This window comes from Rhinichthys klamathensis, unplaced genomic scaffold (assembly GCF_029890125.1).
Source record: "Rhinichthys klamathensis goyatoka isolate OS25496 unplaced genomic scaffold, OSU_Roscu_1.1 h1tg000566l_1, whole genome shotgun sequence".
NCBI lineage: Eukaryota > Metazoa > Chordata > Actinopteri > Cypriniformes > Leuciscidae > Rhinichthys > Rhinichthys klamathensis.
In genome coordinates this window covers 728,430-750,086 of record NW_026607032.1, presented here as the reverse complement: position 1 = coordinate 750,086, position 21,657 = coordinate 728,430, and the positions used below count along the sequence as shown (strand labels likewise).

General features: G+C 34.9%; 1 protein-coding gene across 1 annotated transcript; it reads left to right on the top strand.

Moving 5' to 3' along the window:
* Positions 1–62: 62 nt before the first annotated feature.
* Positions 63–20,402, top strand: dars2 (aspartyl-tRNA synthetase 2, mitochondrial). Its single transcript, XM_056239486.1, has 17 exons — positions 63–588; positions 663–762; positions 1,072–1,138; positions 1,263–1,364; positions 1,463–1,558; positions 2,755–2,878; positions 2,978–3,024; positions 5,930–6,036; positions 7,915–7,984; positions 8,438–8,617; positions 9,816–9,923; positions 10,465–10,527; positions 13,026–13,178; positions 14,777–14,995; positions 18,009–18,119; positions 18,589–18,664; positions 19,928–20,402. Exons 1-17 carry the CDS (start codon positions 300–302, stop codon positions 20,122–20,124), a joined length of 2,109 nt encoding a protein of 702 aa, XP_056095461.1. The 5' UTR covers positions 63–299; the 3' UTR covers positions 20,125–20,402.
* The last annotated feature ends 1,255 nt before the right edge of the window (positions 20,403–21,657 follow it).

Here is a 21,657-nt window from a genome sequence, read left to right as displayed (position 1 = left end):
TAGTTGCCATGTTACAATCGATTATATCTAGTTTGATTAGTCGTGTCAAAGTATTCATCCATGCGCCTGGCTCAATGTAGCACACGGATCCACTTCGCAACTTTCATGATTCAGAATGTCATTGAAAATCCAACCCGATTAAGATTTATTTTGATGAACTTATTGTCATATGTATTTATAGATTGACGTATGTACAATATTAACGAAAGGAAAGAACAACAAAGGTGACCGTCAGTGTTACATTACCTGCAATAATGTAACTGGATTTATGTAACTACAACCGCGTACACAAAGAAGACATGTACAAAACATGTACACAGTCAAGTGGAATATCAGCTCTGAAATGTATATTTTCAAAGAGATTATTGGTTAAATGTAGCCAAAGACACCAAGACCTCTCATACCGGACAATGGCAAACAAATACAGATTATTTTTTCTTAGATCATCCCAGCAGGTGTTGAGGTGTGTGTACAGCACGAGATCAGTACCTTCCATAAATCAAATTTACTCCACAAAACCATCTCTTCCTCCAAACTCTTTGGCATGGGCTTATGAATTCTCCAGAACCTGCTCTACTTACACTTCAGGTAATGTGACCTTGAACAAGACTTTGTATTTGTTATTGCCTTTTTTAAAATCTATTTTCTTCTTCTCCTTGTAGGTCAAAGCAGTTTTTCACAGAGAAGCCACACATGTGGAGAACTGTGCTCCAGTCATATAGATGAAGAAGTTACTTTATGTGGCTGGATTCAATACTTGAGGTTTGTATGGACGATCGTTTCCATCACAGAATAGAAAAAAAGTAGTTGCGATGTTTTATCTAAACTTCTGACTTTTTTGTCACAATTGCTCAATTTTATAGCTCAATTCAGACATTTTTTGTTCACAATTTTTGGAAAAAATGTCACAATTGTGAGATAGAAAGTCTCAATTACCATTTAATAACAATTTACCATTTTGTTGTTCTGCGGCAGAAACAATCTTCCATAGGTTTGAGACACAATGCTTAGTCTTTTCGATTGTCACTGGGCTACATCACTATAACACATTCTCTGTTATTGACTCATTAGGCAAGATCTTTTTGTGATCTTGAGAGACTTCAGTGGATTGGTGCAAATTCTTATCCCACAGGATGAGGTAGCAAACCAATTCTCTTTCTTGTTTTGTGTTTTATAAACTAATTCTGATGCTGCCCACATGTTGGTTTATTTGTTGGTGTTTTCACCATAACATTTTTCTTTTGACACTTTAATTTTTTTAGTCTAAATCTGAACTGAAGAATGCTTTTCTTGGCCTCACGGTGGAGTCGGTCATCATGGTCAAAGGACGGGTCAGGCGTAGACCAGAGGGACAGGAGAATAAGGTTGTTATGCCTGTTCAATTGCACATAAAGAGAAAAGTCTGACACTGTACTGTTCAGTGTGAAATGTGTGTAAAATTCTCCTTTTTATTCAATATTAGACCATGTCCACTGGAGACATTGAGGTCTGTGCTGAGAGCATGAAAGTGCTGAATACCTGCAGAAAGCTGCCGTTTGAGATTAAAGAATTTGTCAAAGTAAGTAAATATGATTAAACAAAGTGTTGCATGCATTACTTTTTGAATTCTATTTTTGCCTGCAATATTTCTAAGGTGAATCTCACAAAGAACAACATATCAATCAGAAGGAAAAATGATGTACATCACCATTAAAAAATGTTGGTTCCTTCAAAAACAATATTTTAATGTTTTTGAAAGAAGGCTCTTATGCTTACCTATTCTTCATTTATTTGATCAAAAACACAGTAAAAACAGTAATGTTGTGGATTATTATTACAATTTACAATAACTGTTTTCTATTTTAATATATTTTAAAATGTAAGTTATTCCTGAGCTGAATGTTCAGCAGCCATTCTTCCAGTCTCCAGTGTCACATGATCCTTCAGAAATCATTCTAATATGCTGATTTGGTTCTCAAGAAACATTTCTTTCTATTGTCACTGTTAAAAACAGTTATGCTGCTTTATATTTTTGTAGAAACCGTGATAGATTTTTTTCAGTTTTTTTTTATAACAATATCAAAAAAAGATTTTATCCATTAATGCATCCTTGCTGAATACAATTATTAATTTCTTTTTTAAATCTTACTGACCCCAAATGGTAGTGTATGTTTTGCAGGAAAAAAAATCATATTCAATCAAAAATATTTGTTTTAGGATTTTTTGTTGTTGTCATTTTTATAACCATTAAACAAATGTATATTGTAATACAGTAATTGTGTCTTGTCTGGAGACAGTGTTTTAATTTGTATTGCTATTATTAATAAAATTAGTGTTAATTAAAGGCAAGACAAGACCTATAATGCAATACAATCTAATTTGGCCTAAAATATGCTTTAAAATCTTTAGCATTTTTTTGTTTCTATTCTGGGTTTAGCTAAGGCTTCAGCCTACACCTTTTTCAGTTATTACGTATATTTTCGTCATTTATCATGAAAAGTTGTCTATGAGGACCAACAATTATTTTTTGTTGAATTGGAAAAATTTAATTAAATATGGCCCTGAATCGTTTCTTGACAGTGTTTGATAGTGTTTGATAGTCACTCTCTGTCATTTTCTGTGGAATAGCCAATGCATTTAATTCTAGATGGATGTTATTTTTATTATATGAGGTTTATTGACTGTTTGTGATCCATACAAAAATTGTTGTCCAAGTAGCATAAAAAAAATCAATTGATACATTTCATCTTAATTCTTTTTTTGTTTGCCTTGAAGAAATCCGAATCCCTCAGGATGCAGTATCGTTATCTTGATCTTCGGTCAACCGGGATGCAGTACAATTTAAGACTGAGATCACAAATGGTGATGAAAATGAGGGAGTACCTTTGCAATTTGCATGGTGAGGATTAACAGTGGAATTTTCAAACTTGTGCATACAGTACATTTGCTTAGTTAATATACCCCAATACTCACTGAGCATTACCTGTCTTTTCCTAAGGATTTGTGGATGTGGAAACACCAACGTTGTTTAAAAGAACACCTGGGGTAGGTATTTTTTACGGTATGAATCAGTTTCATTCGTATAACCAAAACCAAAGACTTTAGATATACAAAGATATATAGTGGGATAAGTCCCATCCTAAGCTGCTGTTAGAAGTTTCGGTAGAGAAACAGTCAGTGTTCTGAGACTGCTAAGGACTGCACATGCGCATTGCCTAGCATGAAAAATAAGCTTTTTTTCAATGCTATTTGAGCAACATTTATGTGACAATCCATGTAAGATGTTGTTTCTGATTTGAAATATGTTATTTAAATGTGGCAGTTTTTGAGATTTCAGGATTCCCCCATTCAAATAGATAGGATGCCTGAAATAGCTGCCCAGAGGCATTGCAAATATGGCTGCCAAGTGAACAGACTTTCCTTGAAAGAGACTTTGCCAAAACTTAAGACCATTTGCTAATTCAAATACACAGTATTTTGTATTTCATAGGAATCTATGCTGTGCTACTCGGCACATTGTTTCAGTATGGAAATGTTCAGAAAATTATACATTCAAGTTACAACAGCTGTGCTTGTAATTCAGATGTACTCCAAGTGATTTCAGGAATTAAAAAACGTGGCCATGAGCACTAAGAATCTAAGTGTGTTTATTTATTTATTAACTTCCAACATTGTAAATTGCACTCATAAAACAAATATAATACTTACTGAGCTAAATCCAAAAAATGAAAGAGAGAGTATTATGCAAAATGTAGCTCGACATACTAAGCATAAAAACATTTGTAATTGCAGAAACGTTTCATTCATGAGAACTTATTTTACAATGCTTCTATGGTGACTCATGCTTCTGTTTCTTGTTTCCTGCAAGACACCCCTGTAAGGCTTGCCCAAACAACAAACTACAGCTGGTGCAAAATATTGCCAGATCATTACCCGAAATTTTGTGAGCAATCACATCACTCTGGCTTCCTCCCTCGGGCTTTGTTGTGCTAAGAACTTGTACATCTGTTTCAAAGTTTTATAACTTTGAAAGCTTTGACACATATATATGATCGTTTGAATACTACCCACTTTATCTGGTGTTACTGGAAACTTTAGGTTGTAGAATAAATTAATCATGGCTGAGTGAGAATAGTGAGTGAATTTATACAATGGCATCGGTACTAAAAGCATTTTTTTCTTCTTCTTTTTTTACTTTCATGCATAATGTGTAACATGATCGACACTTAAAAACGATTGCATATTCCAACATTGAGATATGCATAACTACAGTGTTTTTTTTCCCTGTACTGTTGTCACTTTCATTTCAGTGCATCACAAGAAAGCTTTCAGTTGAGGAAAAGTCTAATTTGCGAAATGAAACAACAGGGAGTTGTTTTGCAGTTGCTGCAAGGTGTCTTTAGGGGGCAGATGATCATCTAGAATGTTAGAATGTCTGCTAAATGGCTTAAATATTAAATATGAATACGGTTTTAGGTGATGAATAACAATATATCTTACCTGTAGGAGAACTGTCTATATACAGAACCATCTATGTATAAATAGATAGATAGATAGATAGATAGATAGATAGATAGATAGATAGATAGATAGATAGATAGATAGATAGATAGATAGATAGATAGATTCATTTAGAAACTAGGCCTTTTAAATCCATTTTTTTAAGTCAGATTAGCGCCATCTGTTGAGAAAATAAAATAAAACATGTAATTTCATGGTGTAACCACTAGATGCCTGTGTAGCTCTATATGGAGAGGCTTGTGAATTCTAGTAGTTTTTGGAAACAATTACTTACTTTTAAGATGTGGATTTGAATTTGAGAAATTCTCAAATAATACTTTTTGTCAAGGTTTATACATTTTTTAAAAATAATTTTTATACAGAGAAAGCATTTTGTTACACGTAACATTAAAATTCAATAAAAAATTTACAAAAATAAACAGGAATGCTTTATCACAGCTTAATCCATCTGGATCTAATCTCATTTCAACCTCTTATTCCAGTCTTCTGACTCAATTATGCGGCATGGTAATAGCCCTACCAGTTAATTTGTGTTTATAATTGTGTATGTGTGTGTGTGTGTGTGTGAGTGGGTGGGTCTGTTTTGCACTATTGATGTTTTAGAGTTTCACCCCTTCATTGCTGAGCACTTTTTTTTCTGCATCGTGGCCGATTTGTAGAGAATTTTTTTTAAATGTGACTATTTTTTTCCGACCAATTTTTGTGTGTGTTCACGTTCCAAATGCCATAAAAGTCACCAAGTTTCGTACCATTCTGATGAAGCTGTGATTTTTAAAATTTCAAAACAGAACATTTTCGATCACAATTCATTGGTGTGTGTGTGTGTGTGTGTGTGTGTGTGTGTGTGTGTGTGTGTGTGTGTGTGTGTGTGTGTGTGTGTGTGTGTGTGTTTTTGTGTGTTTTTGTGTGTGTGAGTGGGTGTGTCTGTTTTGCACTCTTGATATTTTAGAGTTTCACCCATTCATTGCTGAGCACGTTGCCGATTTGTAGATTGTACACACACATTTTTTGTGTTTTTGTCGATTTCCCACTCATTTCCAATGGTCGGTAATTTTTGACCGAAGAGCACAAGTGTGACAATTTTTTTTTTACGACCACTTAGGCTGCTCGAATCATGCCCTCAATTTTTTTTTGTTCACATTGCAAATGCCATAAAAGTCACCAAATTTCGGACCATTCCGATGAAGCTGTGATTTTTAGAAATTCAAAACAAAAAATGTTCCGGTCAGAAATGACCAAAGAGCACCTTAAAACTCTTTTAAAAATATTTTTCCATGCTTTTCTCACCTCGTGCTACATCATTTTTGCTTCTCTCTTTTATATTTCATAATGTGACTTTCATTTATCAGATTGGCTTGGGATATTCTGGCTGATTTAGTTCTGTCAGAGGCAGGAATACACACTGTTCAAGTGTAACTGTGTTTTTCAGGGTGCCAAAGAGTTTGTGGTGCCATCTGGAGACCCTGGGAAGTTCTACTCTCTTCCTCAAAGCCCACAGCAGTTCAAACAGCTTCTTATGGTGGCTGGCATAGACCGGTGAAAATCATATTTTATATTACATTTTCTTGCCTTTTTCGAATTCCTTTATATCCATAGATTGTTGTCAGATGCTTGGCACATTCACTTAACTCTGCTTTCACTGAATGACAGCCCCTTGAAAACAACTTTTGGCCAACATACTCTTGGAATCAGATGGTATTGTTCGTAGCTTTTAGCAGCTCTGGAATTTGCAGAACTGCATTTGTTCCAATGCTGTATGAAATGCCAAAACTGTGACATGTATGCGGCATGTACAGTGTGATATGCTTTAGAATGCTGCTTTAGATTCTTGCTGTTTTTTGAAGATTTTTGTCTAATTTGAAATTCGAAGGCAAGAATTGTGAGGTGGTATTAGCACATCAGTCACTGAGAGGGTGCTGCTGCTGACATGTTTAGCTTTGTTGTCAATGGTTGTGTATTAAAGGGGTCTAGGGCACATGTGAGTAGTTGACAAGGGCACATTCAATTTAAACTGAAATGACGCTTCGCAGTCCAGCTAGTTAAACTCTAAATAAAATGTTGGATCCCAACAAGTGTACTAAAATATGTAAACTGTTGTAAGGAGCATAAGAAGAATGTTTGATCATCTAAAAAAATACACAGTGATTATTAAAATTCTGTCTGATATAAGCAATACTTTTTTCTAAATGAATGAAAAGATAAAGCACTGAATATTAAAATCAATAAGTTTATCAATATATTGCTACAATATATTTACTAGAGATATGATAAAAAGTATTTATATATAAATAAAATTATTATTGTTTTTTTATAGTTTATATTTTTTTATATAAAATTTCAATAAATAAAGATGGTGAGATGATGGCAAATGTAATTTGAATGTAAATTCATCGTTTGTGATTTCTCCTTTTATTTGAATTTTTTTTTTTATAATTATACACTACTATTATAAGTTTAATTTGATCAAAAGAGACTGAACAATGTTACAGAAAGTTACTTTTATAAGAAATGTTTTCTCATCTGGGCTGGGCTTGCTTTCAAAAAAATTGATTCTATTGAAAATATAATTTTTTTGCAAATGTATCAGCCTAAAGGCCCCAATATATACACAGCAAAGTTCTTTTTCTTTCTTAAGTTGTATCATTCAAATGTATCATGGTTTACAACATTTTCTAACATTGACAATAATAAATGTTAATATTATAATTTAATGTTAATCAGCATATTAGAATGATTTCTGAAGGCTCGTCATGTGACACTAAAGACTGGAAGAATGGCTGCTGAAAATTCAGCTTTCCATCACAGGAATAAATTACATTTAGCAATATACTGAAATAAATAAAAAAACTGTTATTTTAATTTGTAATAATATATCATAATATTACTTGTTTTATTGTATTTTCGGTCAAATAAATTAGCTGTGGAGAGCATAAGAGACTTAAATCTTACCAACCCCAAACATTTGAATGGTAGTGTAAATTATTTATGAATTTATTATAAATATAAAAAAAATTCTGAGTACACCTTTTAAATACTTCAAAAGTTTTTCGTGAAATAAAGTTGGAGTGAAATCAGGCGAACAAAAGTTTGAGAGAGGGTGGCAACCACCCAGAACACACTAGCATTGTGTTAACATTTTTATACAGGCAAGCAACTCTGTCATTGTCAATTCAGAAAATGCAAAAGTCTAGTTTCTATTAGATTTTGAAAAATGATAATGACCACAATAGACCTATTTTCATTTCAATTTTGGCAGCACGTCTCTTTGAATTAATAGTTGCGCTAAGCCAGGACTGCAGGCTAGTTCTATGGAAAGTCTGTCAAAGGAAAATGATATGCTATGCATGATTTAAAAATGTCAGTCAATATTTGGCCCACAGTCACTTACGTGCTGGTTATCTCCTGCAATCTCAGGTACTTTCAGCTCGCTCGCTGCTACAGAGACGAGGGCTCCAAGCCTGACAGACAGCCTGAATTCACACAGGTAATGATGTGCTAAAGGTTGGGAGGAAACATGCAGCAGATGTAGATGAATATTGAGTGTTTAAATGACGTGACTTGCTCTAACTCGCATTCATGAGGGTTAGAGCTGCTAATAAGCTTTACAGGATTCTCACTCAGACTAAAAATCATAAACCCCAAAAGACCATTTTGGTTTTGTTCAGACAGGCAGCAAAAATCCGATTTTTTTTTTTTTTTTTTTTTTGCATTCAAGTCAAATCCGATTAGTTGTTGATGATCTGAATTGCAAAAAAAAAAACCCAAAAAACCACACATACATGTCTTAAACCCAATTCAAACTGCATTCAAAAGTAAAATCAGGTTTTATTCACTGTCTGAGCAAAATTATTAGATTTGAAAAACAAATCAGATTCGTTTGCAGTGTGAACAAAGCATTGTGGCTTATTTCTCTCTTCTGTGTTGACACATCTCTTAGGTGGATATTGAGATATCCTTTGTAGACCAGGCTGGAGTCATGAGTTTGATTGAAGGCTTGGTCCAGTACTCCTGGCCAGAGGACAAAGGACAGATTAATGTTCCCTTTCCCTCCATGACTTATGAGGAAGCCATGAGAGACTACGGAGTTGACAAACCAGACACTAGATTTGGGATGAAGGTGACCGCACTTTCTTCCTTTGTACACATCATCCTAGATTGGACGTAAGACATCAATGAGGTTGTTTGCATGCTGGCCGTCCTTGGCGTCACGCTGTGCTGGCATCCTGTTTCCCCACACATCACAGATTTTCACGCGGTGCTCAACAATTAAAAATGAATCTCTCATGATACGTTCTCTTTTACCGTTGTGCGTCCTGAATGCATTCAGTTCTGCTCGTAGATTTAGAGCCCTTTGCTGAATCTGTGATGTTTTAGCATTTAGAAAAATAAGAGATGAATATTAAATACACTACTGTTAAAAAGTTTGGGGTCAGTAATTTTTTTAAAAGAAATGAATACTTTACTTTTTTCCTAAGAAACATAGTATCACAGTTTTCATGTAGATTTTAAACAACTCAACAGTTTTCGTTTTTTACACACATACAGTAATGGCTGCTGAAAATTCAGCTTTACCATCTTATAATTAAATTACATTTTAAAATATATTAAAATAGAAAACAGTTATATTAATAGTAATAATATTGTACATTATTACTGTTTTTCTGTATTTTTGATCATATAAATGCAGCCTTGGTGAGCATTAGACTTCTTTCACTTTTGATGGTAGTGTATGTATTTTAACTACATTTTCTGTTATATTTTTACTTTTCTATTTGTTTGTTTAGATTTTTAAAATACATCTCTTTATTTCATAAGATATTATTAAAGTACTAAATTTACATTTAAAGTACATTTAAAATGTTAAAGTTAATTTGCACAAATTTTCTTGTTAATACATTCACTTTGTGTATTGCTTTCTTAAAGGGATACTCCACCCAAAAATGAAAATTCTTTCATCATTTACTCACCCTCAAGTTGTTGCAAACCTGTATGAGTTTCTTTCTTTTGCTGAACACAAAGGAAGATATTTTGAAGAAACGATTGGAACCAAACAGTTGTTTGGCACCATTGACTTCCATAATAGAAAAAAAAAATACTATGGAAGTCAATGGTGCCAAAGTTCCAATCGTTCTTCAAAATATCTTCCTTTGTGTTCATCAGAAGAAAGAAACTCATACAGGTTTGCAACAGCTTGAGGGTGAGTAAATGATGACAGAATTTTCATTTTTGGGTGGAGTATCCCTTTAAGGCTGATTTAATAGTTGTGGCCTGTGTGGCAAAACTTAGTTAATTCTGATGTGTTTTCTTGTATTCAGCTTGTGGATGTCACCACAGCATTCCAGGGAACGCAAATCGAGTTCATCAAAGATGCACTTCTTGAACCTGGTGGCTGCATTCAGGCTATCTGTGTCCCAGAAGGAATGGTAAGTATAGAATCCGGAGATTCTGTTGCTGATGCCCCGGCACTGAATCAACACCATTGAATCTACAGCACAATCTAGTCTGATTTCCAAACAAAATAATCTTTTGAGTTGGTTTATTTCAGTGATTCAAAACTGACAGTGCAATTAGTGTAGCCTGGTTTACGAACAAACAATTATTATCATAGGCATACTATAGTGATTCAGGTTAAGACAAAAACACGGGTTGGAAGATGGATTCATGATGTACTCACTCATTATAATTTTTGTAAATTCCTTAGAACTCTCATTCCTTGTCATCGTGAAGGCAGCAAACCAGAAATGTGTTCCTTTTAACTCGTATTATACTGGAAATCAATGAACATAATCATTAATATAAATCACATTATTGTATTTAATCACTTATAAGATGACATTCTTTAAAAAGTTGTTACCGAATGTGTTGAGGTTCACAATTTCTGCCATTCATATTTCTATGAGAGGTCGATCTCTATACTGTCTCTGGAACAGGTGAAGCTAACTGTGTGTGACATTTCATCCACAGAAACACCTGAAGGGCAAAGACTTCGAGTTCCTCAAACAAGCAGCCAAGGCACAGTATGGTCAGGTGAGTTTTGTGTCTGCTGATGGAACGCTACCAGCATTCAGTGTGTGCACATCATGGGAAGTCTCCTGAAATATTTATCTGAAAGTAATCAATAAGTCAGGATGATTTGGTGGTAAAACAGTCAAATGTAACACACTGCATACTTACCCCGAGGCAAGGATTGACCTCACTAGAGGGTCATGTGTTGAACGTGTGTTGTAGGCGGCCGTCCATGGAGTCTTATAAAAGGAATGTTAGATGTATTTTTTTCCTCTACCCCATACGTAGTACATTCACAATTTTTAGCTTGTAATGATTTATATAATATAAAATAGTTTGATCAAATTTTCATGTTAATTCATGTTATGCTTTGTACTGAGATAAAAAATAATACTAATTTGCATTTTGTCTCAGTCTGCTCTTGTTAGTGATGATGCTAAGGCAAGAATCTCTATTGCTCATCTCCTATGAGCCATTTCAAGTGGATACGAAACATATCACACAACCAGTGTAGCCTAACCTATTCCCAAAGAACTGACTATTATGATTTGTTTCTTTTTTGTGAATTCAAAACCATAAAACGTGATCAGTTTAGTTCAAATGAAACCCAGATGATTGACCCTCATGAGTCAACCTCATGATGCCATTTTTTTTGTAGTGGATAAAAAACGTTTAGCACAACCAGTGTAGTCCGACTCCCAAACGACTGACTCTTATGAGTTTGATCTTTTTAGTGAATCAAAACCATACAGAACAACCAGTGTAGTTGACTGATTACCTGGATGAATGACTAGTAAATCAAACAACTTACAAGCTGCAAAATGCAACTTACTGTGTAATATACTTAAGACTTGTGAGACTTAAATCAGTGTAGTTTTGCCAGTAGTATCTTATAAAAAAAATTGTTGATAAAATATGTTGCCATATTTTTTGTTTGTTCAGTATTATTTAACATGAATATAGTAATATAGGACATTTAATTTAAAGGGTTAGTTCACCCAAAATTGTAAACTGATCAACTTTTACTCACTCTCATGTCGTTCCAAAACCATAAGCCTTTTGTTCATCTTCAAAACAGAATTGAAGATATTTGAATGAAATCTGAGAGCTTTCTGTCCCTCCGTTGACAGCTACGCAACTACCACTTTGACTTTATAAAAGTTCCTAAAGAGATCGTAAAACTAATCCATATGAATCAAGCGGTTTAGTCCAAATTTTCTGAAGAGACACTATCGCTTTATATGATGAACAGATTGAATTTAGGTTTTTATTCACATATAAACACTCATCATCAAACATAAACAGAAGCTCAAACATGCTGCGTAACACTCGAGAATGAACCTCATTGGTTCTCGCACTTCAGCTTCCGTTTACCATAACTGATGTGACATGACATGACTTGAAGGCCAAGTATGGTAACCCATACTTGGAATTTGTCCTCTGCATTTAACCCAGTGAGTAGTGAACACACACACCACACTGCAAACCGCGGACACACACCCGGAGAAGTGGGCAGCCATTTGCTTGAGAATCGAACCCGCAACCTTCGGGTTACCAGTCTGACACTGTCTGACTCGGTCTGTGCATTTATCAATGTTATATGTGAATAAAAGCCTAAATTCAATCTGTTCAGCAGAGAAAGCAATCGTGTCTCTTAAGAAAATTTGGACTGAACCACTCATTTAATATGGATGCATTTTACAATTTCTTTATGATCAAAGTGGTAGATGCGTAGCTGTCAATGAAGGGACAGAAATCTCTCAAATTTCATTGAAATTTCATATCTTCATTTGTATTCTAAAGATGAACGAATTTCTTACGGGTTTTGAACGACATGAGGGTGAGTAAATGACAGATTTTTTATTTTTGGGTGAACTAACCCTTTAAAATCCTTCCTAGAAAAATACATCTTGATCATATTTTTTTACTGAATAAACTTAAATGTAATTCCTGTCAAAAGGGGAACGTTGTGTTAATAATAGTCTCTTATAAAAGTCAAGAGTAATGATCAGGGGCATAACTTTTGAATGTTTAATGTGGACACCACTTCGGGTGACTCAAGTTAGATTTCTGGCTCATTTTACTTTATGATGCCGTACTTCTCTCTCACACTTTGCTTCCTGTCAAGTCTCTACTATCCAATAAAATAAAGGCAACTTACCAAAAATAAATAATAAAACAAGAAAAACGTTATTTAATACTTATGATAGCTAACTGTTCTGCTTAGTTTTCCCACTGAAAACACTTTATATATTCTTCTGTCTGTATGTATAAATAGAAAGTGAACTTTAAGCTAGTGTGCTTGGCTTGAACTAAATGGCATCGTCAAAGGTGATTGTCCATTGCTATCCTTTTTAGTTCAGCTCTTGGCTTGGTTTGTGTCTGGGAAACCAGCCCGCAGAGTTCTCGAGACTGATGATTGCTCAAGAGTTTGTGCCCTATGCTGTCAATGGCAATTGAATATGGGCCGGTGGAGGAAATGGATGATCATTGCTGTGCTTGCGCCGTGTGTCGTACAGGAGGTGAGCGTGGCTCCAGTAAGGGCAGATGGTTCACTGAAATCCCCTCTCAGCCGGCTGCTCTCGGACACGGCCAAACAGCAGCTGCTCCAGATGGCCCAGGCCAATGCTGGAGACCTGATCTTCATCACGGCCGGACCCCGGGAGAACGTGGTGCGTATCCGCCTCCATTTTGTTCCCTGTCTTCACAGATTGATATAACCATGCTGATTCAGTTTCACTGATGCATCATGAGAGCTCAGCGAGCAAATATTTAAATAAAACTACAGTTGGATCACAAGTACATCAAGACATTTTGCGTTGGAGTAAATAATTCAATGATCAGCATCCCTATTTATGGTCCTCAAGTACCTTCCCATCAGTATTTGTGCCCTAAAGTGATTGATGACTAGGGTTTTTTTGTTTTTTTGTTGTTGAAAATATGGCTTCAGAGGAATGCTGACATGATCTAATCACTTTTAAAATAGTCATCTTTTCCATGCCTCAGCTCTCGCTCGGGGCTGGTGCAGATGGTGAGCTTGGCACAAAGTGAGACGGCTGTTTAGTCACAAAGCAGAGAAGTGGGAGATGGCTAGGGATAACTGGCGAGCTTTGTGTGCTGAGGTTGTGGGATGAATGGTGATGCTAGTGCAGAAAGCAAGAGAAATGAGAGCTGAGGGAGATCTTTCTCCTCAAATATAGTTTTAGAGATCTTGGCATTCATTAACATGTACCTGCCCCTAATTGCATGAATTGTAAAAGCCTCTTTTGTTATTTTTTTTTTGCTGTTCCATGAATGATCAAAAAACTACTAGTCAGATTTTACATTCATAATCTTTTATGTATCACGAAGGGATAGATCAAACCAAAAAGAAAATTATTTAATCATTTCCTCAACATCATATTTTTCCAAGCCTCTATGACTTACTCTCTTCTGTAAAACACTAAAGAAGATAGTATGAAGAATGTTTCAACTGTTTTTGTTCATACAATGAAAGTCAATGGGCTCCAAAATAACACTGGACCCCTTTGACTTTCATTGTACGGACAAAAAAAGTGTTTTAAACTAAAACAGTTAATTTCAGTTTTCAGTAATTAAAATAATGCTGAAATAAAATATAAATATTAGATGAAAAACCTAAACTTAGGAAACTTGAATGAAAATTAGACATGTTGTCAACTATCTGAAATAAATAGTTACTAATTACTAAAACTAAAATAGAAATACAAACCCCCCCCCCCCCCCCAAATAAATAAATAAAAATAAATACATACATAAAATAAAAATGACAAAAGCATGTAAAATTACTAAAACTTAATCTAAAATGAAAACAAAAATTGAAAATGTAAAAATAAAAGCTAATTCATGTTGGTGATGCAGGTTCGAGTCCAGCCTGCAACATGTCCTGAACCTATTACCTCTTTCTGATAATTTCTTGTTACTGTTGATATCTTGTCACTGTTGACTGTTGTGTTTAGCTATATATTAAAGGGTAACTCTTGCCAAAATTGAACCTAGGTCTTTTGGTAACGCTTCCTTTTACAGTACAGTTACCCATGTAAATACTATGTACTTATTTTAGTAACTACAATTACTGGGTAATAACTAGTACTTACCCTGAACCTACCCTTAAACCTACCCCTGTTCCATGTACTTACCTTATATTAGCCAGTACTTTCTAGGTAAGTACACTGTAAGTACTGCACTGTAAAAGGAAGCGTTACCACTCTTTTTTAAGTAAAAAATTAAAATGTATTTTTTCATGTTTTAGCGCCCTCTGCTGGGGAAGGTGAGACTGCAGTGCGCTGACCTGCTTGAGCACTATGGTGTGCCTGTTCGTGACCCCTCTGTCTTTCACTTCTTGTGGGTGGTGGACTTTCCCCTCTTCTTACCCAAAGAGGATGATCCAGAGATGCTTGAGTCTGCCCACCATCCCTTCACGGCTCCAGTCCCCGAGGACGTCCATCTGCTCTACACCCAGCCCTACAACGTATGTAGTGTCACATCACAAATAGTGGATCATCACAGATTGTCTTTTTTAACCTTACAGAATCATAGCATTTCATTTTGATGGAAACCTGACAGGACATCTTGACAGTCATGAAGATTAAAATAGTAAATAATATACACTATTATTAAACTTATTCTTCTGACAGCAATCACTCCTGTTTTCATTGTCACATGATCCTTCAGAAATCATTGTAATATGATTTGGTGCTAAAGAAACATTTCTTATTATTATCACTCTTGAAAACAGCTGCTATATATTTTTGTGGAAACAATCATGCATTATGTTCAGGATTCATTGATGAATAGAAATTTTAAAAAGAACAGCATTTATTTTAAATAACTTTATAAATGTTTTCACTTTCACTTTTAATCAATTTAATGCAATCTTGCTGAATTAAAGTATGGTTTCCTTTAAGGAACACTTTTGAAACCAAGTGTGCATTTTTCTAGTTTTGCTGTTTTCGAAAATTTGCTCATAGTGATGATTGTCTGATATGAGTAAATCATTCTTTAGAGTCATTTTATTCCAATGAATTAGTCAAATTGGTCTAAATTACTCATTAGCGAGTTGGTCTGAATCAAAACAATTTTTAAAAATCCTTATCCAGTAGTCACAATAATCACAAAAAGATTGAAGGGTTTGTAACCAAGCAATCAAATGAACCAACCTCTGAAATCAAATGTTCCTAGTCAAGGACAAAAGTGAAGTTTCAGATGTGATCAGCATGATATCTATGGAAGCTTATGTGTAGCAATATTCAATTTGAAATGTAATATGCAAAATGATAATGAAATATGTAAAATGACAATGCAATATGTAAAATGGCAATGCATTTCTGTATTTAAATTTACATTTTTCATTACATTTGTGCAACGTTTGGTGCAAAATGAAAATGATAATTCAGTTATATAATTTACATTTGCCATTTCATACATATGTTTTAATATGTAAATTGAATACATATTTTAACGCTTTATAAGTTGCAAAATTAATATGAAAATGTATTAAAGAAATTATTAGATCTGTTTAAAATGGTCAAGCAAAAACTGTAGCAAAATGATCATTTAAATGTTATTTTTCTTAATTGCATTTACACTCACAGTTAAGACACTTGCGATTGCATTTTCATTAAATGTCCCGCAATGAGTGTAGCAAAATTCAATGTGCAAATTGAAAATGCATTCCGAGCCGATCACGCCCCTGCCCCGCCCCCTCCCGCTCTTGTCAATCACTGCATCAAGGCGGAGCTCGGCAACATTTTGAGGTGTTGGAAGGAAACATGGCGGCGGCAGAGCTGGTACGAGCGTAAATTTACTGGCAGATGAAGGGGAGCGTGAACACTAACAGAGAAATTGTAGTGTTTCCGAAGATTATTACGCGTCTGCAGGTGATAGAACAAGTGCGTTGTTGGACGGTCTGGGAGGATGTTCTGCCTTATCACCCGTTTGATGTCAACATTATGCTGCGCTGTTGTTATCTGATGCAGGACTCTGTTAATGATGGTTTCGTTTTGTATTAAATATTCTCATTGTCTGTTACACATATGCTTAACTTTATTCTTATTACTATTAACTATAATTACCCAATAATGTTGTAGATCCTACAGGTTTTCTTTGCAAATGCACCTACTCTAAAATCACAGAATATGACGGGTCAAATTCATAGCTACCAAAAAATTTGACCGCTCTTTATTTCTTCATAACTGACTGTAATGTTCAACAAAGTGACTCATGTGATGTTTAACCATCTCCCTTTTCTATTTTATAAAGCATATTGGTCAGATATTTATAAATATATAGGGTCATCACTCATCACGGAATCTGCCGGGTTTTGATGTCATCGTCTATAATTGGTCTTATATTTTAAAAACCGAACCCGCACAAACAAAACTTTAACCGGCACAAACGAACGAGACTATTTTATTTGGAGGATGTGGGGGGGGTGGGTGACCTCAGAATGAGCTATAAATATTCTTTAAATATCTAAAAAATCGAAGCAGCACAAACAATAAAGCAAAGTAACAGCACAAATGAAGTAAAAACGATTGAGCCTATTTTGCCAACGTTTTGCATTGGTTGGGGGCGGGGCCAACTTCACGCAGTGATTGACAAGAGCGGGAGGGGGCGGGGCAGGGGCGTGATCGGCTCGGAATGCATTTTCAATTTGCACATTGAATTTTGCTACATTCATTGCGGGACATTTAATGAAAATGCAATTGCAAGTGTCTTAACTGTGAATGTAAATGCAATTAAGAAAAATAACATTTAAATGATCATTTTGCTACAGGTTTTACTTGAACATTTTAAACAGATCTAATAATTTCTTTAATACATTTTCATTTTAATTTTGCAACTTAAAGCGTTAAAATATGTATTCAATTTACATATTAAAACATATGTTTGAAATGGCAAATGTAAATTATATAATTGAATTATCATTTTCATTTTGCACCAAACGTTGCACAAATGTAATGGAAAATGTAAATTTAAATACAGAAATGCATTGCCATTTTACATATTGCATTGTCATTTTACATATTTCATTATCATTTTGCATATTACATTTCAAATTGAATATTGCTACACATAAGCTTCCATAGATATCATCATTGTTCATCACAATGTATTGAATCATGACATACAGTAGGTTCCAAAAGACATAAAAAATTTGATCTTTTTAAAATATTTTTTTTATTTTCTTTAACCGAAAATACATGTAGCATAAGATAACATAACAAATGGTAGTATTTGTAATGAAAAATTGTGTATTAAATGAAAAGAAAAATACAAAATGGAAGCATTTTTACTGGTGGTCACAGGCATTTAGACCCCACTATGTATTTTGATGTGCATCATACAGTGAGGTTGTTTGTGACAGCACTAGTCTGTGCTTTTATCACTTTGAAAGTCTACAGTCATGAGCCAAGTTTATCATAGAGGAAATGTATGATCTCGTTCACAAGCTTCCCCTACCTATTTATCTGCTTTCTCAGGTGCGTGGCCAGCATTATGACTTGGTGCTGAATGGCTGTGAGATTGGAGGAGGTTCAATTCGAATCCACAATGCCTCTCAGCAGCTGTATATCCTGGACACGATTCTCAAGGTAATGGAACAAGAGTGAAAAATTACATAGCAAGCCAAGTGCATCTTTTAAAGCATCGAGTTAAAGCACCTGTAATAGATGTGTCCATATACCTGACTGCACAATTTTCTTATTTTTGATTCTTACTTAACACCCCCGCACCCGTGAAAGACAACCCTTTCGGTCGCTGTGGCAACCTATTAAGCTATATTTAACCGTCTTTAAAGAGCATACATGCTTTGGATCTTAAGAGCCAGGGAGAAGAAACATCACATTAGGCTGTTTTTACTCAAGTTGAGTGTGCTATCATAAGATTTGTGTCTACAAAGGAAATCTTTTTGAAGGTCTATTTACTCTCTTGGCACTAAAGTAGTTGTATGGATCTGTACGATTTATACATGGTGAGACTATGAACAATTCCCTTTCAAGCTGAAAAGGCTGTGAATTACAAGGTCCACTGTGTCTTTTTGCCATGCTGTCTGTGTTAAAGGAAGACCCATCACTTCTTGCTCATCTATTGGAGGCTCTGGACTCCGGGGCCCCTCCTCATGGTGGAATCGCGTTAGGTGAGTGAGCATTCAATACATGCTATCTTGGACTTTCGCAAGGTTGTTGGGTACCACTGTGACGAAAGGCCTTGTTGATTACATTCTCCTGTTGGTTAAAGTGGAACGGTCATGCTCAGAAACTGAAATTGCTTGCCCAGCCAAGAAATGTTGGCAGCTTTGTTTTAGTTTGAGACTGTAAACATGAAGCATGAAGTGCCCTTGATCATTCGAGAACTTCTGTTTGGGTTTATTTCTGTGTATGGCAGAACTAGAGCTGTTTTTACAGCTTGCATAACCTGTGATACACAAAATTAGCATGTTCTTGTTTACATTATAAAGATTAAAGAGTATAAAATATGTCTTTAACATCCGAAAGAAATATGTATAATTATTAGGCATACACGTGATGGCCAATAATGGTTCAATAGCAGATATTATGTTCCAAAAAAAAAAATTACTTGTTTTAAATGCTACAAGTGAATTTAGGCATCACAATATTATAATGTACAGTATGACAAATGGATATTCATTTTGAGATTTGCTAAAGATTACATTTACAGTGTTATTAAATTGTGTTTTAAAGATTAAGTTAAAGTGAGCATTTGTTGTCAGCAAATGTCATTTAAATGTAAAAATAGGGGAAATGAGCATGCATGAATAAATTAATTAAATATATATTAGTGTAATATAAATACACTACCATTCAAAGTTTTGTGGTCCATATGATTAAAAAAAAAAAAAAAAATTACGATTTTTATAAAAATAGATTCATTGATGCATTAAATTGAACAAAAGTAAAAATAAAGATAATTATAATGTTACAAAAAAAAAATCTATTTTTAATACATGCAGATCTTATGAACTTTCTATTCATCAAAGTATCCTGAACAAATATATCATGGTTTCCATAAAAATATTAAAATAGCACAACAGTTTTTAACATTTGATAATAAGAAATTGTTCTTGAGCACCAAATCAGCTTATTGGAATAATTTCTGAAGGGTCATGTGATACTGAAGACAAGTAATGGGTGCTGAAGATTCAGCTAATATTTCACAATATTAATGTTTTTACTTTGATCAAATAAATGCAGCCTTGGTGAGCAGAAGAGACTTAAATAAAAATATTTAAAATTCTCACCAACCCCAAACTTTTGACCGTTAGTGTATATTAATTATATGAAAAAATTGCAGATAAAAAATAACTATGCATAATCAATAATGTAACCAATAAGTTGTGCATTCCTAATAATTATAGAATTGATGTTTTTCTGCTGAACAGGGCTGGATCGACTGGTTTCCATCATTGTAGGAGCTCCCAGTATCAGAGACGTCATAGCTTTTCCAAAATCCTTCAGGGGCCATGACCTCATGAGTCACGCTCCAGACTTCGTCTCTGAAGAAGATCTGAAGCCGTACCATATTTCTGTGGTCTGGCCAAGCACAGATACAGGGGGTCAGCAGGACAACTCAATGTAAGCACTAAAATGGTTAATATGTGTATGAAGTTCAGTGTCGCCATCTGTGCCCACGCTGGTGATGGACTTCAGAGCAGAAGCAGCAGGATCACTTCCTGTCCTGAGAGAATTGAGCACCATCTTCTGAGTGAAGGCCATGTCTGTGTCCTCTACATCACGAAACTCTTCTCATCTGCTGCATGAACAGATCAGTCATGTCATATAATTGCTCTGTAATTAGTGTTTTCAACTGTACATTTTGTTATTACATTTGTTTTAGTGGAAAAACTATGAAATCCAGAGAGAGCATGGCTGAATATTTCAGTAGGGGGCAGTGTTGTTCCATTCCATCTTTTTACATTGCTTCACCCCCCTCTCCACATGCCCTGTGTTGAAGTCCGCGTGCATCATATCCTAGATTTTTTTCCCCACCACCAGACATACCAAATAAAGCTACATTTCAGTTTTTCTCAGCGATGCCTTATCTGCAAAAGCAGATGCTCATTTTTCATGCCCAGGTACCGTACAGCTACTCATTACAGCCAGTGTTGTTTTAAAACAGACCTGTGTGCTCGCCGCCATGCTGTGAACACAGTTCTTTGTGTATGACATGCTGTTTTTGCTGCTCTTCCAATGACTTTTACTTAAGTACCCAATCTATTTACATTACCATGTTTACTTGGAAGTACCTGCCCACATTCGGTACGTTTACATTAGTGCTCTAGAGACAATTTCAGTACCGAAGCTCAGCTATTTGATATAGAGCGCTTCGTCTAGGTCTGGGATCTGAACTACGTGACTATTGTCAGCGTTAATAGTTTAAAAATGCGCGACCCTTATTTTAACATTCTGATTTAACCCACTTAAAAGGGGATGGTTTAATTGTTATCATTTACTTAAGGTTCCAAACCTGTTTGATTTTCTTTCTCATGTGGAACACAAAAATATTTTCAAAAACATCTTTTTTTTTTCGTTTTCCAAAATAATCTTCTTTTGTGTTCCCTAGAAAAAAGAAATGTATGCAGTTAGTGATGCATCAAAATTTCAGCAACCAAAAATACTCGCCTGAAACGGCACAAAAACGAATTTTCAATTTCAGCCAAAAAAGAGGGCTGAAATCAGCGCTTCTCAGATGACACATTGTGACTGTGTCTATTTTATGCACACAGCGTGCATAAGTTACATTAGGTAAACATGTTAGCAGTGTGTACCCATTTCATTGTGCCTAAAAATAACGCTAGAGTTGCAGTATGTGAAATTTGTTCAGCTAAAATATAGAGTTGCTGAAGAATTTTGCTACGACTGGTTTAATTTACTATCTGAGAACATGACACTTTGAACTGAACACAGAGTTTAGTTCCCTAATTTAATCACAGAATCATTGGCTAACTGTAAAACTTTTGGTATTTTGGTCAAAAAAAAAAAAAAAAAACTAGATTAAAAACTGGATTACTAGTACAGGTTTGGAGCAACATATAAGTGAGTAAATGATGAGCATTTTGGATGTTCGATATATGGCACAATGATTTATATTTCACAAATAAAACGATATTTC

Bases quoted from the DNA above. Each gene is read 5' to 3' on its own strand.
- dars2 (XM_056239486.1), top strand. From the start codon at position 300: ATGTACAAAACATGTACACAGTCAAGTGGAATATCAGCTCTGAAATGT. The intron at 1,559-2,754 runs GTAAGTAAATAT...TTTGCCTTGAAG, and splicing joins AGATTAAAGAATTTGTCAAA to AAATCCGAATCCCTCAGGAT. The intron at 6,037-7,914 runs GTGAAAATCATA...CTGCAATCTCAG, and splicing joins ATGGTGGCTGGCATAGACCG to GTACTTTCAGCTCGCTCGCT.